Source organism: Equus caballus, chromosome 6 (assembly GCF_041296265.1).
Source record: "Equus caballus isolate H_3958 breed thoroughbred chromosome 6, TB-T2T, whole genome shotgun sequence".
In the NCBI taxonomy this organism is placed as follows: Eukaryota; Metazoa; Chordata; class Mammalia; order Perissodactyla; family Equidae; genus Equus; species Equus caballus.
In genome coordinates, this window is record NC_091689.1 from 94641796 (window position 1) to 94655829 (window position 14034).

The following is a 14034-nucleotide window of genomic DNA, read 5'->3' on the forward strand; positions in this document are numbered from 1 at the left end:
CTTTATAAATGCTGCTTGAGAGAGAAGCTTAGAAGCTACTAAGAAAGCTTGATAAGAAATTTTAAGATCTACTCTCGTAGCACTTTGGAATACACAATACAGTATTGTTAACAATAGTTGCCATGTTTTACATTTAATCCCAAAACTTATTTAGCTTATAATAAGTTTGTACCTCTTGACAACAATTATTCACTTGCCCACACTCCACCGTGCTTTACTGGCAACCCGCAATCTATTTTCTGTATCTGTTAGTTCAACTCTTTTCGAGTCCATATATAAGTGATATTGTACAATATTTGTCTTTCTCTGAATGATTTATTTCACTTAGCATAATGCCCTCAAAATTCCTCCATGTTATCTCAAATGGTGTGCTTCAGGTAGAATAAAAGCAGAGTTACCAGGAAAAAAATCATTCTCATGGCTGTTCCCATACCTAGACACCGAGAGTGGTAGGGGGCCAGTGTTTGAGTATCGGTAAGTATATTAAACAAAGGGAAATATAAATGAACAATTGACTTTTTAAGTAGGAGATCCCAAATATATTTAGCCTCTCATCCTTCATCAGTAAGAAAATCAAGAGAAAGTGAATTTATAATTCTGTGCATTTGGGTCAAAGGATACTGCAGTGTTCGCTGCCACGGCCCGGGCTGTGAACGGTAAATTAATAACCTTATGTGGTCTGTTCACAGCATTGCTTCAGTCTCTGTTCTTGGTGCTGTGGGGAAGATGAGGCAAACAAAAACATAGTCACTGCATCTGAGAAACGTGTAATCTAGCTCAGGGCTTCTTAACCTGAGCTGAATATTAGAATCACCTAGAGATGACATATATATAATAAATTATATATACTCTCACCATGTATATTTATATGTTTATTGTATATATCTCAGCATGTATATGCCATGTATATATATATGCCACATAGATTGATACATAGATAGATAGATATAGGTATCACATATGTCTGTGCCTGAACCCTACCCAGTGGTATGTGTTGGAGTCAGTCCTTATGAGCCAATTGTAAGCATCTCTTCAAATTCAGCATTCTGCAGTGTCAAGTAGGTAGCTTGAAACCCACTATGGTGGGAGTATTTACACCACGGAAATTGACAAATACTACAAATCAGAACTTTTTTTCCTGGAGAGCAAGTTGTTAAACATTTACCTACACACCACTGGCCCCACTCTTTGGTGGTTGTGATTATGTGGTCTGGAGACCCAAGCATCAGTATTTTTTGTGAACTCCCCAAGTGATTGTAATACGCAGCCAGAGATGAAGATACTAAATGAACACACACAGGGAGAGGTTTGAACATTTGTTGAGCAAATGACCACAGAATGTCAATGTATGTGAGGCACACAGGGGATAGGCGATATGGATGGATATGAGTGAGTAGAGTGCCATGTGTTACTGGAGGGAATGCTTCCCAGAAGAGTTTTGATTTTGTTGTTGTTTAGTTGCAGAAGGGAAAATGAAGACACAAATTAGGGGAAAGAAAGGAAGATATTATAGGTGAGATGAACGGCATATTCAAAAGTAGAGAGGCAGAAACAAATAAATCATAGGTAGAGACTATCAATGTGGCTGAAACTGATTACAACTTGAGCAGTAATACACCAAGAAATGATGTAAGTGAAATCATAAATTTTTTCCCAAGAGAATCAGGACTGTCAAAGTAGCCACAGATGGATCGGGTTGGTCTTCACTGATCACTGTGGCTGTTTTGCAGACCCTGCTCCCGATTTGCTCTTGAAAGGAGCGTTCAGACTCGGAATTAGAAAAAAGAACATGAGCTCATTCGTCTTCCTAGTCTGTATTGTCTGAGGACAGTGATGAGTTCTATAAACATGGGGACTCCATCGAAGTTCGTGGAGGAGAATGTTAAATTTTACACTACATTCAAAAAAATCTTTTCCTTTCCCATGTGTTTCTTTCCAAATACCCTCCCAGATGGCTTCTCCATGTGGCAGTCTGGATTAACTCAGGCTCCGATCCCTTCTTCATCCGCAGTACTCGAGGGGTTACATCCAGATCTCGTTTTGAGGTGGTGAAGGTTTTAGCACAATTAAATATTTTATGTCTAAAGAAAAGGGTGCAACAGTGTGTAAGGAGACCTAGGTTGTGCTTTCTAGCCCCATTGCTGGGCAGATTCATCTCTCTGTACCCTATTTACCCATTCGTGAAATGGGATCCTCACAACGCCTCTTCCCTTATTCCCAAGAACCTTTTGAGAGATCCACAATCATATAAACTCCAAGGAGTATTATTATGTTCTGACTTATTTTGGGATGCTATGTGTTTCATTTCTAGAGATTTAAGTTCTTGAAAATTCTAGAATGCTAATTAGTTCAAAACTACTCTCTTGTTGGACCTCGTGTTTTCACTGCATGTTTTTAAAATAAGGATTCTTTTTTTTAACTAAAGGGGAAATTTTATGGTCATTGCTACATCCTAAAGCACTCAGAGTCACTCTTCTTGTACGTGTGTCACATGAATGTGAGATTACAAAGACTGTTGTAAAGTGTCCTGATGCCATCGAATTCTGAAACCTCGCGAAGGCCTCCAGAATGTCACTTCTTGAAACTGGGATATGAAGCAGCAAAATTAATTCTGAGGAGACAAATTCAGTTATAATAAATCTCAAAATCTATATTTGTGTTTGTGTATATAAATACATGTGTGTAGAGAGGAATAAGGACGTAAGGGAAGCCCTCCTGCAGGGGCTTGTTTGGAAAGTCCGCTAAGGGCCGTTAGCTGCAGACCTCAAGTCTGTCCCGTCATCCTACTGGGGAAATTAAAAGTCTCCAAAATCTAAAGGGAAAAATCTGCAATATTCACATTAACTTTTTTTTTGGATTTCCAAACCAGTGACAACAAAGCTTACGAAGTAACTCTACTATAATTTCACTTAAAGTGATAAAATAAGTAATAAGTAGAAATTAGCTAATTTCCTAGTTTTTTAGTAATTTGAAGCAGTTGAATTCTCAGCCATATGGATTACATTCTTAACTTTGGTAGGCGATAGTAGTGGGTTTTGTTGTGGACACTTGTTTTTATGAAAAGCATTGAGTTATTATTATTGTCAGGGAAGTTTCTTTCTCAAGTGTTTATTTTGATGAGAATAAATCTCAGTCCATCTCGGACCTCTCACGAGATCTTGCTGGTTTCTCAGAGATCTTCCTGTTCCTTGATTCCCCCTTTGAAGGTGGAGATGAGAAGTGACTCCTTATATATAACTCAGGCATTTTTTTCCTCACCTGGGCCCTGCCCAAAGGGAAAACAGGTTTTAAAACTCCTAACAGTTCTCCTTCTTTTCAACCCAATCCCTCATTGTCGTCCAGGGCTGGGAAGCTCCAGCTCGAGCGGCTAAGACAGGTATAAACCTGCTCCTTTTCAATTTCCCAATGGGGCAACTGGAAAGTCTTCAGTTTCTAAAAGACTGGAAACAAAGCTTTCTGTTTCGAAACAGAGTTGTTACTTGCGAATAACATCTTCCGTGGGTGGTGTGCACCAGGGCAAAGAAGTCTCAGTATGCCTTGGTTATCATGGGATTTTCCCCCCTTAAAAAAAAAGTGGAATGTTTGCACAGAGACTTCAAGGGCAGTTTTAAGGATGTTTGTATTTCAGACAACCTAAACATTGTTTGGAGCAAAATGAGAGATTTCATTTCGGGACAAGCAAGTTGACGAACTGCAGTCAGCTTCTGGTTCTCCAAGAAGGCGTCTGCACGGGGGCTTTTAGTCTGGACGCATGCGGGAGAAAGGAGGGACAGAGGAGAGCATTCGCCCTGTAACACTCATCTTCTCTGTGGCACCTTGGCCAATGCAGTAACTAGTTCATAATGAAGCAGACCTGCAAGCAGTCGCTCTTCTCCTCACTCAGGGAGCACGGTGATTTGCATGCCCAAGTCATAGAGAGGACTGATTCATTGATCGATTGATTAATTTCAAGCTGGTAAAACATTTTGTGGACCAGTGAATGTTTGGTACCGACTGGCAACACAAGGAGAATTATATCAAAGCCCTCTCTGAGTGGCACTGTTTTGTTGTGTAGGAAATCCTTTTTGATTTAACCCCTGACCTCTGATATTGCAAAGGTCAAGGGGAAAAGGAGAGCAAAGGAGAACCCAACATCTCTCTCTTACAATAAAGCAGCTCAAGGATAGAACAGCACAGGGACAGGGCAAAGGAAACATATCAAAATTATTACTAACTATAAACATATGAAGTAATTAGCTTAGCCAGCAGTTGTAATAAGGGAATATTGGCAAGGTGAAGTCAGCTCTTTCTTGATAGGAAATATCTTATAGATAGGACCTAAACTTCTAACAGAAGTGAAAGAACGTCACTCAATTTAGGGAAATATATAAAACTCCAAAAGACAAAATTTAGTGTTTCTGGACTCGACAGATTTCCTATAGAAGTTTTTTAAAAGAATGATTGTTTTTAACTGTGTGGTAAAGTCTATGGATTTGGCTAAAAATAAAATGGCAGTGTCTGCCTCCTTTTCCTATGCAGGTTGCAGAATGCTTTTCCTCTGCATTTTGAAGTGAATTAGATAAAAACCAATTATTTATTCAATGCATAGACTTTCTTATTATTATCCAAAGCTGCTGCCCCAAATTAATATGAATAAATAGTAACTGGCTTTAAAACCTGGTCTTTCTAAGAAAATTCCTAATGTGTGAATAGAAATATGTTGCTTTTTCCAAGCACTTCCTTTACACACAGGAAGTGTTTGCTGGACATGTCTACTGAATAATTATTTGTTGACTTACTATTATTATTGGTATTTTCATCTTATTCAAATGTCCTATCTCAGGAAAATGAAAAACATATAGTGCAATAGCGATTAAAATCCAGAAATGTTCTGTTCCTTGGCAACAAATAGAACAGTTATGCAAAATTTTATACACATAGAAAACAAAGAGAAAGTTTTCTCCTAGTCTCTGTCATCAATAAACACGTCGGGAATATAATCATTAAGCAGCCTTTAACCTAACCGTTTTTAAAAACTACTTTGCAATTCCTCAACAGTTTTGGAAATGCTGGAATAAATTTCCCTCTTCTGAATATCTCCTTCATAGAAAAATCCTTTTGCTGTTGTATATTTAGTTATTTTCTAAACATGAGGCTGCCTCAATAAGAGTTAGAACTGGCGTGGAAAACTGATCAAACTCACCGTCCTCAGAAATCGTGTCTCACAGGATCCTGAGAATTGCGATTACTTTATACATAAAATGTTTTCCCCACCTGAATAATGTAACTCCCTTCTGAAGATATTTTTAAATAGCCCTTCATCCCAGGAAAGAAATTCGTAGTATCCTGGAGATGAATGTTACCTCTGTTCGCAGTATTTTCAGTGATGGAACTCTGACCGAGGGCAGGAACAAGGCAAGCAGGAGTACGTTTTAGGAATGTAAGATGTCTTCTTTTCTTTTCTTTTGGAGGCACTGTTTAATAATGTTTTTTCCTTCTCAACAATCTGTCGTTGACTTGCAGGTAAAGAAATAAACACAGGCTGAGTAACTGTAATTAACTAGCACTGTTCTGCACTATAGTCTTACAGGATTTTGACTCTTTTTCAAAGTTTTCCCTTTTGGTGGTCACATTTTTGCTCATACCCTACTGGGCAGCTGGATGGGTGTTCTTGCTGGTCTGACACAGTGGGAATAGGGTACAAGTCACACAACCTGTCAATGCCAGGGTGGTGCCTGTGGACAGTGACATCTGGGATCCACCTTCTTTGCTTTAAACACCCCCGGGTAAGAACTTAAAACTGTCTTTATCAAGTTGATGGTAACACATGCAAAGTAGTCCTGATGCTCATATATTTTTATGTGCATAAAGCTAAAATAAAGAAAAGGTGGGGTACAATTGCCATAAATATCCCAACTTCTTAAGTCTTTTGAAAAACATATTTCCCTCCTAGCATTTCCACCAGCATCCCTTGTACTTGCCAGATTATATGGTTTATATATGTTCCATTAAACATGTTTTTAAAAAAATCAGATGGAAAGTTTTCCTAGTTGGAGGAGATAATCATTTCCATTAAGTAAAACAGCCCCGATCCATTTTAAATTAAAATATCTGACAGAGAAATAGAAAAACTCAGCGTTGTGGTCTTGCGGGTCGCTTAGCTGCAGATGGAACTTGAAAAATTGGTTCCTGGTCAGTGCTGCTGAGGAGGAGAACCCAGTATTTCTATTCTGACAGGACTGGCTCGAGACATTCATGGACACAAACAACTCTTCAGTGTGTCATTCTGAGCCCTGAAGGAATTGAACATATTAGGATGACAAAAAGAATATGTTATTACACAGTAACTGCTCTTTCTAGATTACCAGGTATTTGTAGGTTTATTGGCAAGATAGCTTAAATTACAAACGCATTTTTAGCCTGCAGCATTTTATATTAAAAGAGTTGCAGAATTCTCTGCAATCAAGGAGAAGAAATAAGGACTTGTGAGAACGGACATGGACCTCTGTGATTCCGCCCTCCTTGCTACACACAAAGAGGGCCATCGTGGGGACACAACTCCTCACGTTTGCAGGGAGAGTGTTTCCATTTCCTGGTTCCATTTGGAATTCCCTGGCCTCCCTTCCACTACAGACCTGCTGTTTAGTCTGCATCTGAAAATTAAACCCAGAGCTGCCGCGCTTGCGTTAAATACTGAATTCCCTCCAGCGCTTACCCCCACTCGTGTCTGTGTGGGGAGAGCCATGATGAAACTCTGAAGACATTTGAAAATCCCATCAGGCAGTAGGGGATGAGGTGGATAATGGGCTGTCTTCTTCCTCCTTTTTCATCAGTTAGCAGACGTCTTCCTAAAGGCGTCTACCACATGCACTGTGCTGAACCCAATTAAAAGAAGAGAGACATGCAAACTGCATTTCTAGGTTTTACTGCGGTTTTTTCCAAGCTTAACTAAAGCAATGAAAGAGTTACATTTATTAAATTCCTTTTTTCATGAACAAAAGAAAAACTAAAGCTAAACGAGTGCAATTTTCCAATAGTCATAATAAAAATACAGTTCTCCAACTCTGCCCACTTTCTCTCCCTCTCATCAGTTTTCTGCCAGAAAAGCTTGCCAGTTCCGCCCGGCGTGGTGCAGCCCCGGTTGTCTTTGTAAAGGAACCACGTGAATGGCTGGGCACTGCTCAGTGTTTAGAGGTCTTAGTGGCTGGTGCTCATAAAAATGTCACTGTGCACTTCCACTTGCAAAAGTCCTTTTATCCTGCATTCCTGAAGCCCCATTCCAACAGTAAGCCGCCTCGCTGCCATTTGGCCTTCCCACCTCGCTCACTAGCCCCTAATGAGGTCTGTGTAACTCTTGGCTACAGGGTTTCAATCTTACTGCCTCAGAACTGCTCAGGAGGGCCACTCAAGCTCAAAGATGCTTTGGCCATATGTTGCAAACATGAAGCAATTTAAACAAATATTTCAAGGTGCAAGCTACTGTCAAGAGTAAGTGGCAGTGTCTTCTAAGTTCCTGAAGGGGGTTGACTCTCAGGGGTCCCTACCAACTTCTCTGCAACAGAAATCGATTCCTTGGGGACGTCTGAGCCAGTGGCTTATTCCCTCCATCACCGGTTTCTGTCTACTCTTTGCACCACAAATGGGACCCCTTTGAAGGCTGGCAGCTGGGACACTTAGGGAAGAGGAGGGTGGGTTTTCCAGCTTCATCTTCGTTACTGACACCAAGGATTTTTCTTCTCTTAATGACACACACTTTTGTCACAGCAACCACACCTGTAGCAAAAGGCCAAGTCGCTGGAAAGGTGAGAGCTGAGGTTGGCAAAGATGAGAAGTGCCACACGCCCCACTAACGTCATCTGCTTGGCAGACATGCCGTCCTTTGGAGGGTGGCCAGTCAGCGATATGCCAAGAAGAAAGAGCTCTTCGCTAGCTAGACATTCGAGAAAACCCTCGTTCTGAGCATATGAGAGCCCCATTACCTCCAAGAGCTTACGGGCGTGAGGCTCCCACCCTCTGACATCCTAGTTACGTCCCAGTACTAATTGACAGCCACAAGCAGAAGAATTTCAAGGTCAGCGGAAAGATACAGTAATAAAACAACTATCCATCTTGAGTTAAGAACTGTTAAGTAAAGGAAACAATATGAGGGACCATCATTTTCAGCTGAGTTGTGTCTAAGGGATTTGAATAAACCACTTACATATCAGGAGCTTCAAGAGCTCAGATCAAGCAGAGTTTCTGGGAATGTTTTGAAAACCCGATCACATTCCATCTACTGCAAGGTCTTTGTAAGTTCATGGCCTGAAAATTCTATTTCCTTCCTTCGAAGCCCTTTGGTTTCCAGATAGTATAGAAAGATGGAGCAGTTCGAAATGGCATAATCCCAGCTAGATCCCGGAGGTTTTCCGTCTTGACTGAGTTCTGTGAATTTGTTAGCCACGAGAAGAAAGAATAAAATGTACCTGCTGGCCTTTATGCTGTGGTCCGTTTCAGGGGACTAACCCAGGTCCACACCTCATGTCACGATGAGAAGTGAGTCATCTGGGGGCAGATGAAGAGTGTATCTGCCGAAGCGCTTAGTGACTTTCTGGAATTTAAATATTAAGTGAAAAGACAAGGTCAAAGGGCCGCTGAACCTCAGCTCGTCTGTCTTTCATCGGTCCATGCCTTTGATCGAGCTACATCCTCCTTTGTGGCCAGGACTCCGAAGAGAATCTCAGGGTCACGGCCTGAGGCCAATCCAGCAGTGTAAACCTGCCGCTTGGATATGCAAAGCCCGCAGTTTGGGGGTTGGGAGCAGAGGGGAGGTGGTTTCATACGTTCCACATTTCCCACATAACCCGAAGCAGACTAAACAAAACCGGTGTGAAATCTCATGACTTGATGCTGCTGGGGTTGTATTTTCTAAGCTGTAATCCATTCATTTGTATGTGTGTTTATTCCCAGGATTTACAGCTCTCTCGGTCTTGGGGGGCGGGGGGGAAGAGAAGGTTTGAAACCTTCTGCAGAGGGTTTGCAGGAAGCGGCGGCCCGCGATTAAAGCCGGGGACAGAGTGTGAGCGTGAGCGTATGTGTGTGTGCGTTCATGTGAGTGTGCAAGCGCCTGCTTCCTCCATCCCGTCTGCTGCTTTTACGCAAAAGCGTCACACATGGGAGCGTTTAGGAGCGCCTTCACAGCTGAAGTGTTTCAAACACTAATGAATGGGAGTGTGGTCATAGAACGCAGACGGGCTTCAAGGCGTGCTCTCTGAATGGCGTACTGTAGTGACCTGGGAAAGGAAGCGAGGTATAAATTGTGTCAGTTAGCCACCCAGACAAAATGAAGCCATGTGGAAAATCAAATCTCTTCAACTATGAAGACTGTTCGAAGCTGTCTTAAGCTGGCCGTTCTTAGAGGGGCTCGGCTTGCTGCGGGAGTAAATGTTTACTTCTTTTCCCAGATCTTTTTCACATGCCGTCTGAGGAGACAGTGTGCAGCATTTGATAAAAATCATCCTCTCCCTAACGACGCTTTTATCAGAAATGTTTATTGTCTCCGCTTTACCACCCATGTCCTGAAACTTGCTGCACATTTGTTAAATAAGCAAAAGGAGAGAGCACCGTGCGGCTCAGGCCGGCTTGCAGAGACTCCAGTGAATTCCGGAGCCAGAGGGAATCAGAAAAAGGAAAAGAGAAGGAGGAATTAAGTTTATATGAAGAGGAGGCCCTGCAAAAACAGATATATTAGGTTTTCTCTGCTTGGCCAGACCCCCATTAAATGTTTGGTCGATGTGTATTTACTATTGAGATTGAGCACTTGTGTCAAACTTTGGTCATTGTCTCAAAATGGACTTTAATAAATACAAGAACGAGGAAATCGATTTAGAAAGGAAGTTAGTCATCAGCTCCTGCAGTCTTTTTCAGGCCTCGCTTCTGCTGCCTCTGCACGGTGGCAGCCGTGTCAGGGTCACACACAGGTTCTGGCACCTATCTAACTCGGCCTAGATTCTGGCCCTGCCCCCTGGAACTTGGGGCACATTACTTCCTGGGCCTTGACTTTCTCATCTGTAAAATGGGCCTAATAACAGACCATCTCTAAAAGCATCTAGTCAACACTATACAGGACTCAGCTATCACTACCAATATCTGGAGAACAGGTCTCTTTATGCCTTAAGGAACGACGCCTTTATTTTTCTTAGCCGTACGCCAGTTTTTAAACCTGTTGACTGGCATGCTGTTGGGAAAAACTTACCCATTTCTTTTAGACTCTAATTGGTGAGTAAGTTTACATGGGCCTGACGTCCTCTGGACTGCAAACAGTTGAATTTGCTGACCGGCCCCCATGATGTCAAGCCTTAAGTCAACAGTGGCTAATGACTGATCTGGGAAAAAGGACAGCTTGATTCCTCAGTCACAGTTTAAGAAGCCCTGGGACCAGGGGCCCGCCCATCCTCCGCATGCTGCTTTGGAGCCAGCATGATGTGCTGTGGAACTGCTTGTAAGCACTGCTGTGTGACCCACCCAGCATTAATGGCCGTGTCCTTTTGTGTGTTCCAGGAGGAGACTGAAGAGACATCCTCACAAGAGTCTGCGGAAGAGGATTAGGGGGCGCCCACATTCGATTTCTACCTCAGCAGCAGTTGGATCTTTTGAAGGGAGAAGACACTGCAGTGACCACTTACTCTCTCGGCATGGTCTTTCCACTTTCATCTGGGGGCGGGGCGGGGCGGGCGCGGGGTGGGGGTGGGGGGAGAAGTCACGTAACCTTAAAAAGGACTATATTAATCACCTTCTTTGTAATCCCTTCACAGTCCCAGGTTTAGTGAAAAACTGCTGTAAACACAGGGGACACAGTTTAACAATGCAACTTTTAATTACTGTTTTCTTTTTCTTAACCTACTAATAGTTTGTTGACCTGATAAGCAAGAGCGGGTGGGTGAGAAAAACGCTGAACCGGGTTTAGTCAACCACTGCACTGCATACAAACAGGAAACGTGTCACACTGGTGACGCTGGGCATTCACTAGGACAGGACCCCCACCACCCCACCCGCTCGAGTAGTGACGCTTCTGTTTAGAACACCAAAGATAGGACTAGATACTACTTCTCTCTTTTTCGTATAATCTTGTAGACACTTACTTGATGATTTTTTTAACTTTGATTTCTAAATGAGACGAAACGCTGATGTATCCTTTTATTCAGCTAACAAACCAGAAAAGGTTATGTTCATTTTTCAAAAAGGGAAGGAAGCAGACAGACACTGCCAGCTCCTGTATTTCTGGAGACCTCCCGGATCCGCAGGAGTAATAAATTCACTCCGAGCACTCGTTTTCAGGAAAACACTGAACCGGGTAGAATCCACTTCCTACAGAGCCAGATGCCATTTAGCAATAAATCACACTTGTCAGCCTCCAAGCATTTCAGGAACCCAGACAAGTCAAGTCACCCTCTTTGTAATTTAATGAAAAGGTACAACAGAATAATGCGTGATGAACTCACCTGAAGTAGGAGGTGGGAGGAGCAAAATCTAAATTTCTTTTGCTAGAGTTATCCTACAGTTTGAGAAACAGGAAAAGCAGTCTATCTCTCTTTTCATCGTGTATCAGTTTCCGTGAAAGACCTAAATACCACTTACCTCAAATTAAGCCTATGTGTTACTTCAAGTAATACGTTTTGACATAAGATGGGAGACTGTGGTGCTAGACGTTGACTTCAGTCCGCCATCTCTTCACTCACACTGCACTTTTCGCCAGAGATGCAATATATCCCCACTACTCAATACTACCTCTGAATGTTACATTAATTTACAGTTTATTACTTATTACATGCTGCTATCCACAAGCAATGCAAGAAAAAACCGAATGAGCAGGAGATGCTCATCATCTGCGGTCCTTTTTGTACACTCAATGACAGTTAAAGAGCAGTCTCCTTACCGTGTTTCAGCATGGCTGTGTATTTTTCTATGTTTTTTTTTTTAATTAAAATTTTACAAATACTTGTTTCAGCTTCTCTGCTAGATTTCTACATTAACTTGAATATTGTTTTTTTTAACCGAGAAGTCGTTCCTAGGTTCTTAAGGATAATTTTCCTTGGTCACACTACACGTCACACAAAATTTGACTGTACTGTTGAAATATTACCCTCCAAGTTTGTACCTCAAATGAATTGTTTAAGGAAATGGACTAATTGACTTGCAAAGACCTACCTCCAGACTTCAAAAGGAATGAACTTGTTACTTGCAGCCTCCATTTTTGTCAATGTTTGAAATAGTTCAAACCGCAGCTATCTTTGGTCACAGCTATTTTTGTATCAGACATTTGATAGAAAGCAACACTTTTTTTACATACTTTTGCAAATAAATAAACGAAATAAAGCCAACCTTCAAAGAAACTTGAAGCTTTGTAGGTGAGATGCAAGAAGCTCAGCTTTTGCATGATGCAATCAAAAATATATGTTTTTAAGATTAGTTGACTATGAGAAAATGCTTGACAAATATTTTCATGTATTTTACACAAATGTGATTTTTGTAATATGTCTCAGCCTGATTTATTGTAAGCGCTTCTTATGTAGAGTTTTTATTCCTTTCTCTCCTAGTGAGTGTGCTGACTTTTTAACATGGTATTATCAACTGGGACAGGAGGTAGTTTCTCATGACGGCTTTCAGTACCGAAGCCAATGAAACTCAAAACCATCTCTCTTCCAGCCGCTTTGGGGGGGGGGGGAGGCGGTCTTTCAAAGGCCACGTCCCTCCCTGAGACTGGCAGATCGCTCACTGTTGTGAATCGCCAAAGGAGCTATGGAGAGAATTAAAACTCAACATTACTGTTAACTGTGCATTAAATAAGCGAATAACAGTGGCTCATAAAAATAAAAGTCCCATTCCATATCTGTGGTTGGGCCTTTGAAACCTCAGCGGCCAACGCGTAAAACTGAAGCAGTTGCTCATGTTGGCCAAACTCGGAGCACCGAGCGATTTCCATCTCCGATGAAGTTACTCTCTTATTTCCTATACGTTGTACAATCAAAACACACTACTACCTCTTAAGCCCCAGTATACCTCATTTTTCATACTGAAAAAAAAAGCTTGTGGCCAATGGAACAGTAAGAACATCATAAAATTTATATATATATAGTTTATTTTTGTGGGAGATAAATTTTATAGGACTGTTCTTGGCTGTCGTTGGTCGCGGCTAAATAAGACTGGACATTTAACTTTTCTACCATTTCTGCAAGATAGGCTTTTGCAGGAGAAAAGTATCAAGACGTTTAACTGCAGTTGACTTTCTCCCTGTTCCTTTGAGTGTCTTCTAACTTTATTCTTTGTTCTTCATGTAGAATTGCTGTCTATGATTGTACTTTGAACCGCTTGCTTGTTGAAAATATTTCTTTAGTGGATTATCACTGTCTGTTCTGCACAATAAACATAACAGCCTCTGTGATCCCCATGTGTTTTGATTCTACTCTCTGTCATAACTCCGTGAAATGAGTAATAAAGGTTGGTCAAAACAGGTCAAGGAGGGAGGCATTCACGGTCATTTGGTCGTCCTCCCTGCACCTTGTGCGTCCACCCCTCCACACACACTGACATAAAATTTTAAAGTCTCATACTTTTTAACTCAACTGCCCTAAATTATGTACCTTTCATAGGCTGACATGAAATTCTTCAGAGATGATCTTGGAAGAAATGTAAAGGAAGAATAGGCTATAGTTTAAGTCTAGAGAATTTCTGCGCAAGGCCAGCACCTACAAAGTTGGCGAGGGAGATAACTGATATGTCAGTTACCTTTGAAGTAACATTTGGAGAGAGGTCCAAAACATCGATGAAAAGAATAAGAAATCAAAGCTACAAAGTTTCTATTAAATAGGAGTCTTTTTATTCTATAAAAACCATAAGCAGAGTCAAAATTATTCCGCCAAGTTCATCTTTACACCTCAATCGCTGATTAGGAATAAATCTAGGATTTTTAAAACGCTAAATCCTCTGGTTTGTGCTGCCACTATTGTCCCTAAAACTCTTTCTTCATTGAGCTTCTTAGGAAGGACTTGTCCATATGAAGACATCTCCTGTCAGTAAATT

At 41.4% G+C, this 14034-nt stretch overlaps 1 protein-coding gene across 2 annotated transcripts in view; it reads left to right on the top strand.

Moving 5' to 3' along the window:
• The window catches only part of HMGA2 (high mobility group AT-hook 2), a 129025-nt gene extending 115628 nt beyond the window's left edge, over positions 1-13397 (top strand). The window contains exon 6 of one of the 2 annotated variants that reach the window (XM_070269209.1): positions 10516-13396. In XM_070269209.1, coding sequence (XP_070125310.1) covers positions 10516-10563 — 48 coding nt within the window. In that variant the 3' untranslated portion in view covers positions 10564-13396. Of the gene's footprint in view, positions 1-10515 lie in introns of both variants that reach the window. The other variant, NM_001433493.1, reaches the window with a different exon arrangement.
• The last annotated feature ends 637 nt before the right edge of the window (positions 13398-14034 follow it).